Source organism: Sorex araneus, chromosome 1, assembly GCF_027595985.1.
Source record: "Sorex araneus isolate mSorAra2 chromosome 1, mSorAra2.pri, whole genome shotgun sequence".
Taxonomy (NCBI): domain Eukaryota; kingdom Metazoa; phylum Chordata; class Mammalia; order Eulipotyphla; family Soricidae; genus Sorex; species Sorex araneus.
The window spans coordinates 307,652,425-307,669,932 of NC_073302.1; the positions used below are offsets into that span (position 1 = coordinate 307,652,425).

The 17,508-nt window shown below is 43.7% G+C and overlaps 1 protein-coding gene across 1 annotated transcript in view; it reads right to left on the bottom strand.

The window, feature by feature from the left end:
* The window catches only part of NEIL3 (nei like DNA glycosylase 3), a 44,917-nt gene extending 29,774 nt beyond the window's left edge, over positions 1-15,143 (bottom strand). The window contains exons 1-2 of the mRNA XM_004614684.2: positions 14,988-15,143; positions 1,870-1,997 (exon numbers count right to left, since the gene is read on the bottom strand). Of these exons, the coding sequence (XP_004614741.2) occupies positions 1,870-1,997; positions 14,988-15,143 (284 nt within the window). The remainder of the gene's footprint in view (positions 1-1,869; positions 1,998-14,987) is intronic.
* Positions 15,144-17,508: the final 2,365 nt, after the last annotated feature.

Genomic DNA, 17,508 nt, shown 5'->3' on the forward strand with positions numbered 1-17,508 from the left:
CTTACATGGATTCCATCGTGCCCTTCTCTGTTCAGAGCTAAGAGTTTTTCAATCACCTCAGTCTACTCCAACAGAAATGCAACATGCAATAGATCATTACTGTAGGAAGAAGCTGATACTATCGGTTCCCGACAGGGAACGTCCAGAAAGTGACAACGTTGACCAAGGACAGCAGCTGCTGACAATGAAGAAACAACCCATCAAAGGAAAAGCAATTACAGACTCTGAAGTCCTCACACATGCGGTAGATGAGATGCAATAAATAATCATAAAGTCAGATTATCCCTTTGTCATCATTATTCACTTCAGCTCAAAGCAGAGTCCAGTAATAAGACTTTCTTTTAAGAAGGAGAATGTTGGGGCTGGAACGACAGCACAGTGGGGAGGGCATTTGCCTTGCACGCGGCTAACCCAGGTTCGATTCCCAGCATCCCATATGGTCCCCTGAGCACCACAGTAGTAATGCCTGAGTGCATGAGCCAGGAGTGACCCCTGTGCATATCATGGTGTGACCCAAAAAGAAAAAAAAAAGGAGAATGTTGTGGGTCCCCCCCACAGCACTTATGGGATGATCCCTGAGCACGGTAAGCTCTCGGCAGGGGGTGTGGGGGGCAAAAGACATTAACAAAAAAGAAAATTAAAAAAGGAAAAGCTAAAAGGAAAAGAAAGTGAAAGCTATTCAATATCCTAAAAATACTGCTTTGAAAAATGAAAGTACTAGCAATCTTTACAGTTTGCAGTAGCTGAATTTAAACTCAAAAACGATAGACTAAAATTTGATATCTTAGTCCACAGATCTTTTCATTGTCCTGCAGAAATTAAGTAGGTGACCATGTTTTGGCACTCATATACATTTTGAGTTTTTTGTTTTGTTTTGTTTGTTTGCTTGTTTGGGGGCCACAGCCAGTTATGTTCAGGACTTATTTCTGGCTCAGCAATCAGGGATTACTCCTGGCAGGCTTGAGGGACCATTTGGGGTGCCAGGTATCAAACCCAAGTCAGCCACGGCAAGCACCCTGTCTACTGTACTATCTCTCTTATGGCAACACACACACACACACACACACACACACACACACACACACACACACATACACACATATATATTTTTAAGCAACCAAGGTAGATTGTTTGTTCCTTGCCAACACACTAACAACAAAATTTCAGGGGCTGGAGCAATAGCACAGTGGGTAGGGAGTTTGCCTTGCATGCAGCCGACCCGGGTTCGATTCCCAGCATCCCATACAGTCCCCTGAGCACCGCCAGGGGTAATTTCTCAGTACAGAGCCAGGAGTAACCCCTGTGCATCGCCAGGTGTGACCCAAAAAGAAAAAAAAATTCAAGAAAAAATTATGAAACAACAAAGAACTTATTCATTTTCTGAAGTTTTTGAATTCTACACATCCCTTTATAAATTCCACTCAAGACTACCAAGAAAGAAGGCAAAAATCAAATGAAACAAAAACCTAGAGTAAAACTAAAATCAAACTAGGAGCAGTCATAAATGCATAGAAACCGTGTTAGTAACTAAGAGACATCTGGTGACATCTACAGAAGTGCAGGGAATTGAAGGAAGAATGAAACAGAGCTATTACTCTACTACTTCTGGGGAATCACTATTAGCCTATTCCTTTAAAAAAATAATAGCTAAGTTGACTTCTCTCCTTCATTATAATGATGGGAACACAATTTATTCTTCTTCTGAGATGGCTTTCCAGGTTAGAGTCTCAACTTGTTACATTAGAGCTCTCTTTAGAATAGAATACTTGACACAAGATTAAATATGGCATACAAAAATGTGCATTAAAAAAGGTCCCCACCTCTCTTTACACACAGGAGGATAAGATGCATGAAGGAGGATTCTCTTACCTTAAAGCTTTTGGTCCAAAGTACATAAAGAGCTCCTTTCCCAAAGTCTCCACACCACTGTAAACGCATCCATCAAACAGTCTCAGGAAATTTCGACTAGGATCGTTATTATTATGCAGTGGAGTATCCTAGCAGGAATATCAGACACATATGTCAACACACACAAGCTCTAAACACAATGATAATTTGACTCTTAAGTGCATTTATATTACTTCATGTCCAGGTGCATCCCAAGGAGAAGAATAATCTCTAAGCCAAGGAATGTGACTGGTGGTTTACATACATTTTTTTTCAAATTACAATGCCATCAGACAAAATGAAGGACCAAAGAATAAACAAATAAGCAAAGTTTTAAAAAAAAGCATTTGGCACACAATCAAAATGAATTTCTCCAAAAGAAAAGTGTTGCCTATGTATGATGTAAAAGAAAGCACGGGAAAACAATGTGGATGCCTTAAACCTAGAAACCAGGACATCTAGTCTTCCATTTCCAAAAGTAAAGGCAAGTTTTCCAAAAGAGCAAATGGGTGAAAACAGATAAAGTTGGTGGGCAAAATATGTAAGCAAACAATTTGAACTGCATTGGTGAACTTGTAACCATTATATTACCTTATAAGGTCAAGACCAAGAGGTGAACACCAAGAAAAAGGGGAAGAGAACCCCAGCATTAACTTGTGGTTTCTGGTTGTTTTGAGCAAGTCCTGAAGGGCTTTACCGTGAACCACACTCAGGGATCACTACTGGGCATGCTGAGGGGGACCATCAGGGGTGTTGGCGATTGAATCTGGGTTGGCAACATGCAAGGCAAATACCTGACCCGCTGCACTGTCTCTCTGTCCTCCTTATGCCACCCATTTCACATGAATACAATTAGGGAATCAATCATCTGCTCAGAGTGACCCAGAAAAAAGCTTTCCAATTCAGCACAAGTCACATAAGAAATTGTGAGAGATGCTAGCCTATTTTACTACGTATTCCTGACAGCCACAGCCCGTTTCTTCTCATTCTTGCATGAAATCTCAGTCAGTGATTATCAGGCACTAGCAGGGCTGGTTTGAGCCGTCTGCTATGCACAGACTTGCCATTTTGCTTGGGTTTCAGATGAGTCTGTAAGAGCCCTGCATTGACATGCACCAAGAGTCCCAATGTTTTTCTGCCAAACAAAAGACTTTCCACCAGCTGATATGCAGTCAAGCCCAGTGCAGACTGACAATAAGTTTCAATATAGGTTTCCTTAGCAACCAATTAGTAGGTAAACGTTCTTAAAAACTAGCTGTGTCATTTCTTACGACTTCCAGAGCAGACAGAGGTGAAGGGGATGCTTTGCCTCGACAGGATTCAGGTTTTATGTTTTAGGTTATTTGGCTTTAAAGAGGACTTTTGAAACCTCTATTTCCAAATCAACGGTTCAGTTGGTAATTCCCCCCCAAGCCAATGTAAACCCTGCCTTATCCTCTCCTGACATTCTTTATTAGCAACCGATTTGAATCCCGTGATGTCTTTGGGTTTCTTTGGTTTCTTTCAATCATACAGTCCTGCGTACCTCCAGGACATCCCTACCTCTGGATGCCAGGATTCCAGCTGCTCCTGTTACCATCCTGGTGCTCTGAACAGCTTTCAGACTTTAGGGCTCACAAGCATCTTCTAAAGCTCAACCTGCACCCACTGGAGAAGGGAATAGGTACACTCTTGGCCTCCCCTGAACTTCCCTCCTGTCCTCACGTGTTAGAATGGACCTTGGGCCTGCCCCCCCAGTTCCTTCCTGGGAGATAAGGGACCTCTCAATCTTGACTGGGCTGTCTGCCTGAGGAGGGAGAATCTTCACTCTTGTAGACTGCAGGTATATCCCATCCTCCTGCTTATGCACATTCATATGTCAGTGACCTTCATGTGCGCTAGAGCTTTCTGTATTCCAAAGCCCATGGGGGAGAGCTGAAATCCTTCCACTGCAGCACAAAAGTGGGGTACATGTGTGGTGTGGTTCACTGAGCACTGGGGACCCAGTGCTCCCCAGGGCTGGAGGCAGATCCTACTAGGTCTCCTTCCTCTTGCTATAAGGAAACGCCGGATGGCTTGAGCCCGATGAAAAGGTTGTTTTTCGTTTCTGACTTGGAATCCAGCTCTGGTTTCTGCACCTGGCTCTGATCTGCCTGCTTACACTGGCCACAGTAACGTTCTAGTCTAACCTTTGCCACTGCCCTGACCCCCTTGGTGAACAGTGAGACCTGCTGATTGGCCAAGTGAAAGATTTCAGAACTGTGGTACCCTAAGCTGAATTGTCTCCTTTCTGCAAATGACAAATGTAAGACTTGTGTTTTCTCACTCAACTGCTTTTCTGACCTCTTTCCAGACATCCTTTCCTTTACTTAATTTTCACTTTACCATGTTTTCTAATGACTCCTGGCAAAGAGACAGACAAGGTCACTTTGACAGACATAGTACTGTCACAACACGTAATAAAACAGTATATGAGTCCCAATGGTCTCATGTTGCTAAATTAATAGCTTTGACAAGAATTTATGCTATTTAGATAAAAACTCTTTAATAGTCACTAGCAATCCTATGTCATGTCATTCACATGGTTTTGTCTACAATTTTGATATCCCCTGCCAACAAAGGTGGCATCTGACATTTAGAAAGGTACCCTTCTCCATTAAAAATGCACTTATTCCTGGTAGTCTGATTGTATTCATTCTATTTTAGAGAAGTTTTTTGACCTTCCACTATCTATAACATCTCCTTCAGATACTAAGAATGCATTAGTGGAAGAAGTAACCAACTCCCTGCCTTCATTGAGTTTATATTTTGGAGGAAAGAAAATTAAATGAACACAATAACACAGCATATTAGGACCTTATAAAAAGAAATCAATATGAGAAAGAGAAATTGCGACCAGGTTGGGTGGAACTGATTGCAATTTTCAGTGAGCAGTTAGTTGCAATTTGCAATTAACAGTCATAGTCTCATTGGGAAAATGATATTGGAGCAAGTTTTGAAGGGCTTCATAGTGAACGTTAACCGTGAAAGATTATGACTTACTGACTTACAATACTTTTTAAAATGCTCTGTCTAGCTGCTGGGTACAATCTTTTTTTTTTTTTTTTGCTTTTTGGGTCACACTCGGCGATGCACAGGGGTTACTCCTGGCTCTGCACTCAGGAATTACCCCTGGCGGTGCTCAGGGGACCATATGGGGTGCTGGGAATCGAACCCGGATCGGCCGCGTGCAAGGCAAATGCCCTCCCTGCTGTGCTATTGCTCCAGCCCCTGCTGGGTACAATCTTGAATTGTATCAGGAAGATACAATTCTGTAAAAAGAATCAGGAAGGGGTGGAAAGTGATCAGATTCTAGAAATATCTTTAAAGTACACCAAAGTGAATAAGCTTGTAGATTGAATGTTGAATGTTCTTGGCATGAACAATGGAAAGGCTGGTCATACTATCAACTGTGATGAAGATGACCATAGCAGGATGGGATCAAAGGCTACATTTGAGATAAGTTAAGGTTTCGATGTCTATTCAACATGTCAGCAGAGATGTAGAGTAGGCAGTTGAACGTGAGTCTGGAATTCTGGAGGGAGGCTATTTTGAAATACTCATTTAAGGATCAGCATTCAAATGGCTTCAAAATCTTTGATTTTGGAGGGAGGGGCAGGGTGGTGCATACCTGGCTATGTTCATGGCTTACTCCTAACCACTGTCACTCCCGAGTACAGTCAGGAATGGGTCCTGAGCATCACCAGATGTGGCCCACAAAGAAGTGAGTAAATTTTCTTATACCAGAAGAAGTGTTGAGGAGTTGAATAATAGTATAACCTCCTCCTTTTACACATATGTAGTTCAGAGCACTAACATTTCTCTACCTGGGAATCATCATGTTAAGGCTTTCTGCTTCTAAATCGGCCAGTGTTTTCAACCATTAAAACCTGAGTGCCACATTAGGGTTTTGCTGGGACTTGTGGTTCTCCCTTAAAACCTAGTTGGGGACAGTGACTATGGTATTTACTTAATGTCCTGAGAACTTTACACAATGCCAGAAGTTCAGTTAACATTGGTAGGATTAACCAAATCTATCCACCTTTACCTCCTAGAACTGAATAGGCTTTTAAAATACTGGTTCTTTGTCTGCTCATTCACCACTTCTATTTTAACTTTCCCATGACTTCTAGGCAAAATAATAATTACTAACTCCTCTTCCTCCTGCCTCTTATTTTCAATGATCTACAATGGAGTCACTTTTCAATATAGGGCTAAATGTTTTTGTAATCGCTAAATGCTATATTTTCTAATGATCTACAATGTAGTGAGTTTTAAATATTTAAATGTTTTCATGATCACCAGATGCTTATATGGAAGTAAAATACAATAGTTACCAGAATTTTCCATAAAGTTAAAAAAAATCAAAAATCTTTATGGGGAAGCTCAGGAAAGGGCAAATTACATTTCTAGAGACCAATCCTAGGTTCTAACTTTTATTTGAGCTATTTACTTGGCATTTAAGTGGTTATTTCTAAAACATCCATTCCAATAATTCATTTTGATGTTAAAAACCATAATACCTAAAGAATATTTTTATAGATATGCTTCTCAGGACAGTTAGTCCAAGTCAGACGACTCCCAACATACTATCATTTCTAAAATAATCAGCTGCGGATAATATACTCAGGACACAGTAAAATGACAATTTACGATTCAACAGCTCAAGCACCTCTAAATCTTCAACTGCTTTTGAAGATTATTTTAGGGGAAAATCCTAAGGTGGTTTGTTGCACTTCTCTGGAGAGCCATTGTGTATGATTTGGCAAGCCTTCAGCAATAAACCTTAGATTTACAAGATATTTATGTGCCCTACTGTTGAATTGGGGTTATCAACCTTTGTACAAGATTCAGCTGCCCAAATTCAAAAATTAATTTCCACAAGCCTATTACCTTTGCTATAACAATTGTCCACTATATATTTGACTTTCTCACACTGACCCTTATAATCTTGTTACTGTATTATTTGAACATTTCATCCCTTTTTCCTGAAATAGAGAAGAAAATCTCCTTTGCCACAATTTTAAGTATGATTGAGAAGGGTTCACCTTCCCACTTTCAAGTGGCTTAATAATATGAAATTGTCAAAACAACATATATCTTCAGAGATAGCACATATTTATTGTGGTGATTATCATTTATCCTGTCTATCCATGGGTGAATGAAGAAGATGAACTTTTCAGAATAGAATAAGACTTTTCCATAGATAAATGTTTCACTCTAGTGCAGTTACATATTTTCCCTGCAGTAGGAAAAAAAAAACATATTTACTTTCAGTGTATCTCTTTCCTCCTCCCCCATGCCTTACCCTCCTAACACAATCTCTTTTTGATCAAGAGGTCACTTATCTGCCAATTTAAACTATGAAAAAATCCAATTTTAAGATGGCCTTTAAGCACTAAAAGAAGAATCTTTTAGGTCCATACATCAAATCATCACACTTCAAGCACTCACCCAGAGGGCTAAATACTTTGTACATAATCTGAGGGCACCAAATCAATTCAAACCCTTCATAAGGAAATAGAATTCCTCAGATAAATGGGTTTGATGAGAAAGCCCTGATCTGGTAGAAAAAAGAATGAACAATTATGAGAACATTACTGTGGCAAGCACTAAATTAAGAGTCGTATATATCGTCTGATCTAATCCTAACCAAAAACCAAAGCTGTGGGCATCTTTATCTCCAGATAAGGAAGTGAAAAAGAAATTGAAATTCCACATCAAGATGAATAGCTGTTCTTTTTCTATAGCATACTGAATGTGACAGTGTTTAATTAAAAGCTATAACTGTGGTCCTGAAAAATCCCCTTCCTTACTTTCCTCATCTATCGGACTCATCTGTTTTATCTCGGTTTCATGATACCATATACTGCTGAATGCTGATGATAATGATCCTGTGTCATTAAGGTAAAGCTATTACCTGTATCCCTTTATGAAGTAAGAAAGTATGTAATGCATGTTCTGTAGAATTCTGAAACCCCTGTGGGTTTCAAGGAGTAAGTTTCATTTAGTGAGAAAATGAATCTTTGTGGACTAGTTAATTCCTGCAGATAATGGCAATAAAATGAGCCATTTTTCCCCAACTAAGATAGGAAAGGTGGGTGGAAAACTTTCATGTGGCTTCATTTAGGAGAAATTTTCATATAACAAACACAACTAACTACTCAGACTCATAATAAAAGGTCCCAAACTGTATTTTTAAATGCTTAATAATTTTGTACTATTCAAAATTTTTATGTTGTTCATCCATCCAGTCAGTCATTAAATGCTAACTCTATTCACAATACCCTGAAAGACACATAAAGACAAATAAGAGTAGCTGTAGTAAATAGATGCATCAACCCTTAAGGAGTGATGAACTAACTAGAGGATCAAGTTTCAAATGAAATGACTGCTTATAAGTGGTTTCGTATCCTGTTTTGTGAAAGATTAAAAACATGCAGATTACATACTGATTTCACTTAAAATATTGTACCCACCCAACAATTAAAATCAAAGGATTGACTTTTCACAGCTCATTAACCAGCCATGTTCATTCATATTCCAAATATTTTTTCTTACCATAGGTTCCGTAAGCTCAAGCAGAGTTGTATGCAATGTGCTTACACAGTTGCACAAGTTTATGCTGACAAGACAGTGGATCAAAACTCAGAAAAATAATGTCGTTCATATACAGATGCTGAGATCCTCCATGTCTAGGATTCTTCAGAATGAGGATCAGTTCTCACATGGAGACTTGAATTCAAGTGTGTTTTCTATGAATTTTAAACTGGGACAGAGAAAAGCTGTATGACAAAATAATTCCTTCAGACTGTGGTAGGGACAGTGTTTCAAGAACTGGTTCTCGGGTACAGTGTTCATTAAAAGTCTGAATCATCTCTTTAAATGCTGAATTAATATTCCCTTAATTATTATTTTCATCTTTCCTGTCTACTGCAACATGACTTTTGGTAATGAAAATAACACACAGGAAGATGCTGCTATGTTTCATTCCCAAAACCTACAAACTAGAACCAATTAGAAATAAAAGTATACAATTATTTTTAAAGTTTTAAAGCTTGCCTTGTGAAGACTAATGATTTTAGCCCAGTAGAAGAGACACTTAAATAATTTTAATTTCTCTGGCATAAATAAATGCCTAGGAAACCTGGGGCAATCTATAATAAAAATTGTCATGGCAGAGGTCCTACCATGTTTTGGTGAAATTTACAGTGGACTTAACATACCTTTAAAATGTAAAGAACCTTCTAATTTACAATTAAAAAAAAATTGTGACCAAATTTTCTGAGCAAAGAGAAACTATGTAAAGTATCTTTACAAACAAATGGTGTTTGTGGTTTTAGGGCAGATGTCGGGGGCACCATGGTGCTGAGAAATCAAGCTGATCTGCTGTATAAAGCCAAGTGATTTAGCCTCATGTACTATCTTTCCAGACCCATCAGGTATTTTGTTTTTTTGTTTCTTTGGGGGCCACAGAGGCAGTGCTCAGGGATTACTCCTCCCACTGCACTCAGGGATCACTCATGGAGGTGCTTGGGGGCCCATATGTAATGCTGGGGGTAGAATTCGGGTTGGCCACATGCAAGGCAAATTCCCTGACTCCAGTACTATCATTTTGCTTTTCGAATCGGCTTCGCACCTGTGAGCAAAAAAGGCCAGCAACAACAACTACCAAATCAAACACAATAGTAACAAAAACGGAAGAAAGGAAGCCAGGTAGAAAACCCCTAGAGAGAATTCACATCCAGGTTGGCTAATGACTAGCACAAAGAGTGGTCTTTGCCCATACACCCTGCCTATGGGTCACACCCAGTGTGGCTGGGGTTGGGGGTGAGAGTGTGGGGGTCATCCTGGCATGGCCAGGGATCAAACCCGGGCCTCCATCACACTACACACGTTTCATCTCTTTGACCTATTTCCCCTCACAAGAGCGCCGTCTCACAGGTCAGCCAGGCCGTGGGAAATAAAATCCGTCCCACGTAAGAACCAAGAACCACATGGCACCCCTACCCCTGCATGGACCAAAGGGTGGGAAACTCAGAACCCAACAGGGGACTTTGCCTCTCAGCCAGGCAGTATCACTGGTCTGTTGGGAGCTCCTTGACTCGAGGCTCCTTGGGGGTCTTGGCTCTCCTCCCATCTAAGGACCAAGAACCACCTGGCACCGCCTTGCAGGGACCAAATGATGGAAAACTCGGGACAGGACTCCAACACTGGCTGTTGGGAGTTCCTTCGGCTGACTTTGGCTCTCCTCCAGAACCTCGCCTTCTTTTTGGAAGGCACAGACCTGGCAGGAGGGCAACACTACCACTTCCCGGACCATGTGGCCAGGACACAGACCACCCAGCACATGGGACAGCTCAGGTTGATGGGTTCAGAGCAGGACAGGGAGTCAGAGCAGGCAGAGCCAGAGCACTGGCCTGAGCTCCACCTGCACACGTGGGCCCTGCCCCCACCTGCTGTCCCCACCCATTGTGACCTGTGCACCACACCCCCACCGCAGGCCACGCCCCCACGCGTTGCCTAGGAGACGAGAGAGGCTTCTAAGCTTCATTTGGCCTGGGGCTGAGCCTCAGGCCGGTGCCTTCGAGCATGTCTAGTGACAGTTCTTTGTCTGATGCTGAGTCCGTGAGCCCGGACAAAAGCCCAGATGGCAAGAGCTGGCAGTGCGGGTGGTTTGTCCTGCGGCGGCCCACGGCCCTGGGCCGATGCCTCATCTTCTTCTGGCTTGCAGTGTCCTTCGAGGTCACTGGCTTCGCGCTGATGCTGACGGGCGCGCTCTCGGCCGAGGTCTACTGGCAAGCGCTGCTCTACCTGGGCGGCAGCTTCTCTTTCCTGGGCCTGCTCTGGTGGGTCTGCTGGTTTAGCGGCAACATCGAGCTGGGGGTCGACGATGCCGCGGCCACCGCGGCCCTGTCTGCCGTGGCCGTTGCCGCCACCACGGCCGCCGGCTCCCCTGACCCGGACTTCTCCGTGGGGCCCGACTTCCAGGGGCTGATGGAGTCCATCAGCCGCGGGCTGGCCTCCCACGACATGGGCAGCTTCACCGCCACCGTCAGGAGCAGCTTCTCCACGCTGACCCTGGAGTTCTCCTCCACCTCGTGGTTCAGCAGGGAACCCCGCTGGTGGACTTCGGTCCGCCAGCTGACCCAGCGCACGGGGTCCTGGATGACGAAGCATCTGCGAGCCCACCCGAGCAGGGTGGCCGTCCAGCCGCAGGATGCGGACCCGCAGGCATTGCAGGAGGTGCTGAGTCCTGGGCCCACGCCCGCGGGCCCACACCTGGAGTCCAGCCACGCCTTGCCCAGCCAGCCGCCGGACACTGTGCAGTCCGCCAGGATGCCCCCGCTTTCCACCGCCGGCTGCCCTCCGTGCATCCTGCCTGCCCACGGCCACTCCACGCCCAGCCTTCTCGAGCTCCTGACTGCGCCGAGACCACGGCTGCCCCTCCGGGGTCACTCGCCCACTCTCTACAGCACGGCCCTGGCCTGGCCCGCCTGCTCCCGTCTGGTGGGGCCTGCTTCTCCGCTGCCTCACCTGGAGACCACTGTGTCTGAGCCACCTCCGTGGGTGTGCCGGGGGGCTGGGGACGCCCCTGGCATCCGCCGCAGCTCCAGCGAGGGCGACATCCCACGCGAGGACAATGCCTACCCCCACACCCCGGACAGGCAGTCCCAGGGGTCCTTGGGCATCAAGGCTCGGGATCCAAGAGTTTCTCACCCGTGTTCTGTAGAGATATGTGACGAAACCCTTTAACTCCAGACACGGGGGTCCCGCAGCACCTCACCCGGGGGATGCAGATAGAGGCCCGGGCCTGACCAGGCGCTGGCCAGACCCCTGCCCAGTAAATGCTCCAGTGAGACCTTCTCCTGCCCGGGTGTCCTGGGCCCGGACCCTGGCGTGCCCTTTCATGATCGATCGTGCCAGGAGTTGCTTTTCTTTCAGTACAGTTTTCCTTTTCCCCAGCTCTAGGGTCTGGAAGATGCTCTCTAAAACCAAGGCAAATGTCAGAAAGGAATTCTGTGTAGTAAAGTTCCTAGCCTACAATAATTTCTATTTCTTAGAATAGAAATTATCATTTTAAAAATGTCTAGGAATGTTTCTCTTAAAAAAAAAAGTAAAATATCTGTAATGTTGAATTATAGTCCTAGCCACTGTAATTGTAATAGAAGAATAACAGATAAATAAAATTAATTCTTAAAATATTTCTGAGCATATGCTTAGTGTTAAAGAGTTTTACTAGTTTTTCTAAATCATTATTGTTCCCATTCGGTAGAGCCTGGTAAGCTACCCATGGCATATTCCACATGCCAAAAACAGTAACAAGTCTCACAATGGAGACGTTACTGGTGCCCACTGAAGCAAATCTACGAACACCAGAGGACAGTGGACAGTGCTACATTGTTCCCATTAGCAACCTAGGGGGGGAAATGGTAAGTAATTGGGGAAAAAGGGTCAAAGCTAGTAAGTGATGGTCTAAATTTGAACCTATACACACTGAAATTTCCTCAATACACTTCTTTCACCTGTTTGAATTTAGATACTCAAGGTTTCTTTAGCGGGATGGGCAAGAGTCTGAACCACAACCAGTGGGGCTCAGAGTGGACTGACTCTCTGCTCAGGGATTACATGGAGAAAGCTCTGGGCCATATGTGGTGGTAGGTAAAAGGAAATCTATTTTGGTCTCCACACTAGTGAAAGGAAACTTCTTTGCAACATTAAGATGGATTCTCTCAGCAGGAATATCTGATTCATCGTGCATCTCCTGGAGCTAGCATATAAAGTAAGGTGAAATACATTATTGAATGATGGAAATTCTGACATAAACACTCACGGCCTCTCACTGTCAAGCCCTTTTGCCCAGATTTCCAAAAGAATGATGTGCTCCCCTGTTTATTATTCTCTGTCCTCCTTGTTGGGTGACAGTTTTCCCCAAGGTGCCCGGACACATTGCGCACTGGGTCCTGGGCAGATGTGGGGGGAATGATTTCAGGTGCATGAAGAAACATCCTCCGGGAGTAGGTGATGACTGTTCACTTTGCTGCCAAATGCACATGGATTTTATAGAGGGTCTCGGTTTACAGGAAGGCCCAATCACAAAGTTTAGCATTATGGGCCTATCACCTTTGGTACTCTGCACTGCTCCGGTCCAATCCCATTCAAGGCTAGATGCTGCGGTTAGGATGACTCGCTAAGCTCATGTGACAGTTTCCTAGTCTTGGGCGCATGTGACTAGGAGGTCAAGGCTATATACCTGGTGCTGACACCCTATTCTTGCCAACTTTGCCCAGATACTCCCTTCCATGGGGTCTCACTTCAGGACCACTTTGCAAGGTCAGATCTTATTACCCCAGTGCCATAGCCATGCTCCATACCTTCTGCCTTGGATTATCGTACAATGAATCCCATGGCAGCCTCTCTCCTTGATTAGTGTAGTCAGCTCCTACAAGGGATCATAAACAATATACTCTGCCTTTCCTCCAGTCTTATATTTTTTTTTCCATCCAGTATAAAGTGATTTTCTCAAAGCACAAATGAATCTTATAACACTTCAGAGAGCCCCCTTTACTCTGAAAATCATTAGCAAACTGTTCTCTGGTCTAGCTCAGTGTTTTCAACCTTTCCTAGAACCTGTTTTATAACTACATACCCATCTTTGAAAATCCCAGGCTTCCTTTCCCCCTTTTCCATCCATGTAGATTTTCTTTTAGTCCTTTAGATCATTTGTTTCTCACCCTTCAAAATTCAGCTTCCATTTTACTTCCCAGGGAAAGCTCCCCTGACCTTCCTGTGCATCAGCAGAAGCAGGATCTTTCCTTCAAAAACTGATCAACTTGCACATCTATTACTATTTAATGGATGTCTATGTAACTTCCCAACTAAAGTACAGACTCTAAAAAGGGGAGAACCATTTGGGTTTTTTTTTTTTTTTTTTTGCTCTCCTGGTGCTGAGTTTTCAAAATTTTGTTGAATAAAGGATTTTTAAAATAAATAATATTCTTGAAAACCACTCAAAATCCATCTCTATGGTTCCTTGGAACAATTTTGAGAAACACCTATAATAAAAGACTAGGTTCAGAGAACTTAGTGACATATAGGCCTTTTTTTTTTTAAATGAAGGGATAGAAAATGTCTATTTTCCAAATTTGAAATGCATTTTTTTGACTAACCACCTCATTTCTTTGGAGTTGTAAGCATATGCTAATTTCATAGCAAAGAACTTTTTCCTTCCAGGACCAAAGGCTCTGAGGGAGCCTTGCAGGTGAAATTGAAGTACAGTCAAATATTGCATGCACCAGGAACTACAATCATCCACGCCTCAAAAGGGCTTTTAAGGCATAAGGGCTTAATCAGAATATTTTAGTACAAGTTTTAAATTCATGCCAAATGAATAACACGCCTTCGGCAAAGACTGAATGGTAAGAAGCTGTGTTACAATTTAAGTAAATCCACTTAAGAGAATCAGAACTGGGTTTCATACCCCTCCTTTAAATGGCAATATTGAATGGAAAGGTTAACGCTAAATTTCCCATGTTCAGAGAAAAGAATTGACATCTTTAACAAAAATTACATATCGTTATACCTTAACCACTTGTGGAATAGTAGACAAGTGAGAAGTTAGAATTTATTTATTTATTTATTTATTTTTGCTTTTTGGGTCACACCCGGCGATGCACAGGGGTCACTCCTGGCTCATGCACTCAGGAATTACTACTGGCGGTGCTCGGGGGACCATATGGGATGCTGGGATTCGAACCCGGGTCGGCCGCGTGCAAGGCAAACGCCCTACCCGCTGTGCTATCACTCCAGCCCCAAGAGAAGTTAGAATTTAATACCAAACACTATTGTAATGTGAATGGGGGAAAAAAGGGTGGAAATTACAGAGAAAACAGATGCATCTTGCTTAGGCAGCCACTAATGATACAGGCGCACTAGGGCAAATTCTGCCTCTTGTAAAGTCAGGATAAACTTTGACGCCCGGGAACCTAAATCACGCAAGGAAGGTGGCAATACGGGCGCTCCTGTGGGCTTTATTCCATTTTCCCGTATCAGTCCCATAGGAAGTTAGAGAAGCGGCTCACCTGGGCAGAAGCTTCAGCAGCTAGGGCTGCAGGAGGCGCCGCGGGCCCCGCTAGACTCTGCACAGCGCTTCCCCGCACGCCCATCACTGCTTGACCCGGAAGCACCCGAGCGCGAATTTTCTCTCCATTTAGGGTACAGCCGGGTCCTTCCACCATCTTTCGAGCCACCACTGTGGACTCTGAGGAGCAAGAACCAGAAGACAAACAGACGTGCAGATTAACGTCTGAGCGGGACTTAATTCCGCAAACAGGAAGGTCAAAATACCCGCGCGCGCCCGGCCCCGCCCCGGACACGCCTAGGCCCCGCCCAGGTCCCGCCCCGTTCCCGCCCGGACACGCCCACTACCCACCAGACACGCCCAGTCCCCGCCCAGATCCCGCTCCGGGTCCGCCCAGGCCCCGCCCGGTCAGCTTTTGGGGTGCGGCGCGAACCCCAGCAGCGCAGGCGCAGTGGCTCCAGATCAGGGTCCTGCTGTGTCGCTGTAGTTGGATCAGTTGAGTGAATCTTACTCCGTGACTGGAGAAGCGGGACTTGGAAGAGGCTTTGGGGAATACGGAACTTTGTCGCCACGCCCCAGCCTGCTTAAAGATTTAGCATGCCATAGAAAGTAGGATCTTAGAGTCAGAGCTGGACCGTATCCTTTGCTCTCCAAAGGTCTGATCCCCAACACTGTACGCACACCAAGTGCCCGAGGTACTGCCCCCCTATACTCCCACTAAAGTAATGGGATTTTTTATACCCATTATATTCCCCGAGTCTGTATTAGATACTCCTCAGTTTTAGATGGTTAACTAAGACCAGCCTCATTCATACACCCATTCTGTTACAGCATGCCCAGAGATGAAATTACTATAACAAAAGGCAGGGTTCTGTAACTTTTCAAATGTATACAAAGAGGCATGTATGTATAATTTAGCCAGTAAAGAATTGTTTTTTTTTTTAATTAAAATATAGCATATCTGCCTATAAGGGATTTGGTCGGTGCATCAACCATGCTTTAGTTAAACCAGACACACGCATACACACACCATTCAAGTACAAAATGTCAGTACAGACTTGAATTAAAGTCTCTGAAAAGTAGTGTCTCTTTGTTGATGGGGAAAGGTCAGAGATCAAAGTTGTCCTATCAAAATGAACAAGCTGGTTGAAGCAAAATACAGACATTCATTTGAAGTTTTCTTAGGAATGCACCCAGAGAGACATGAATCCAAATAATTCCTTGAGTCATGTTCTGGTTTGCCTGGTGCGGTAGGGTTTGTTTTCTGTTTTGTTTCTCTTAGTGGGATTTGGGACTAAATCCATAGTGTTTACTCTGAACTGGAAGTGCAAGATTTATATCCACGTAGAAAAAAGCAGGAGAATTCTCACTTGGTCAGCTATTCAAATTCTAATTAATTGTCCATCAAGTGCCCATTGGGCACCTTTTATGTAAATTAAGCCTCAGTCCAGACTGATATAAGTTTATGCAAATTAGGTGGGAAGTTAGTTTATCGAAGATTGACCAAGTGTCAGTACTGTGCCTTTCAGCTACTTCCTGGAGGTGGATGTGTCTGAACTTGCCTGGGCATGCCTGAGCATGTGTGGGACCTGATGCTCAACAGCCTTAGCTAATATCTGCTTTCATTTTCCAGCCTCAAGACTCCAAAATAGTTACTTCTATTAATAGCTGGATCAAGGTTCCCTTTTTTCCATATTTTTGAATTGCATTTGGTCCACTCTGAGGATTCAGTTGCTTGACTGCTGGCAGAAATCTCAATTTCTTAGTTTATGAGTCCCTCCATAGGTCGGAATGGCTGTTCTCATGACATGGCAGCTGGTTTACAGCAGAACGTGTGATCCAAGAGAGAAGGCACAGAGAAAGCTGCAGTGCCCTCCTGTGTGACTAGCACATCCATTTGCTGCAGTTACTGAACCCAAATTCAGTTCTCACTGCTCAAAGGCCATTTATTCAGGAGATGAGGATTAAGGTGTGTGTGTGTGTGTGTGTGTGTGTGTGTGTGTGTGTGTGTGTGTGTGTGTGTGTGTTTGGGGAACAGAGACTTAGGGTGTTTGCCATATGAAAAGTTGATGAACTTCATCCCCCAAAATCATCTACTCCCCAGATTGGGGCTAGAGGTTTATATAGGGTTTACTGAGAAAGTAAGTAAACAGAAATAAAAAATAGAAATGGATAACAGATCAAGGGCAGAAAAAAGTCCAGTCTGGAAACAGTCCTCTGTCTCTCAGTGGTGGCATGATTTTCCCTTGGGATGAGGGTCTGGGCCTTCCTTGTAAAGCTGAGAGGATTATTAAATAGTATCCAACCTTGGGGGCTACATGTCAACCTCTGGAAATCTTTCCACAGAGCTTATTTTTTGCTGTCTCCCCTATGCCCGTAATTGGACTTGGTTTTATGTTAAATATACAATTCATGAAAACTTTCTTTTGATTGGGGAGATAGAAAAGGTTAGCTAAGAATAAGACGTTCTGAAAAGTACATGCACAAAGAACAAGTTCTTGCTGGTCAACACCCCTACTTCC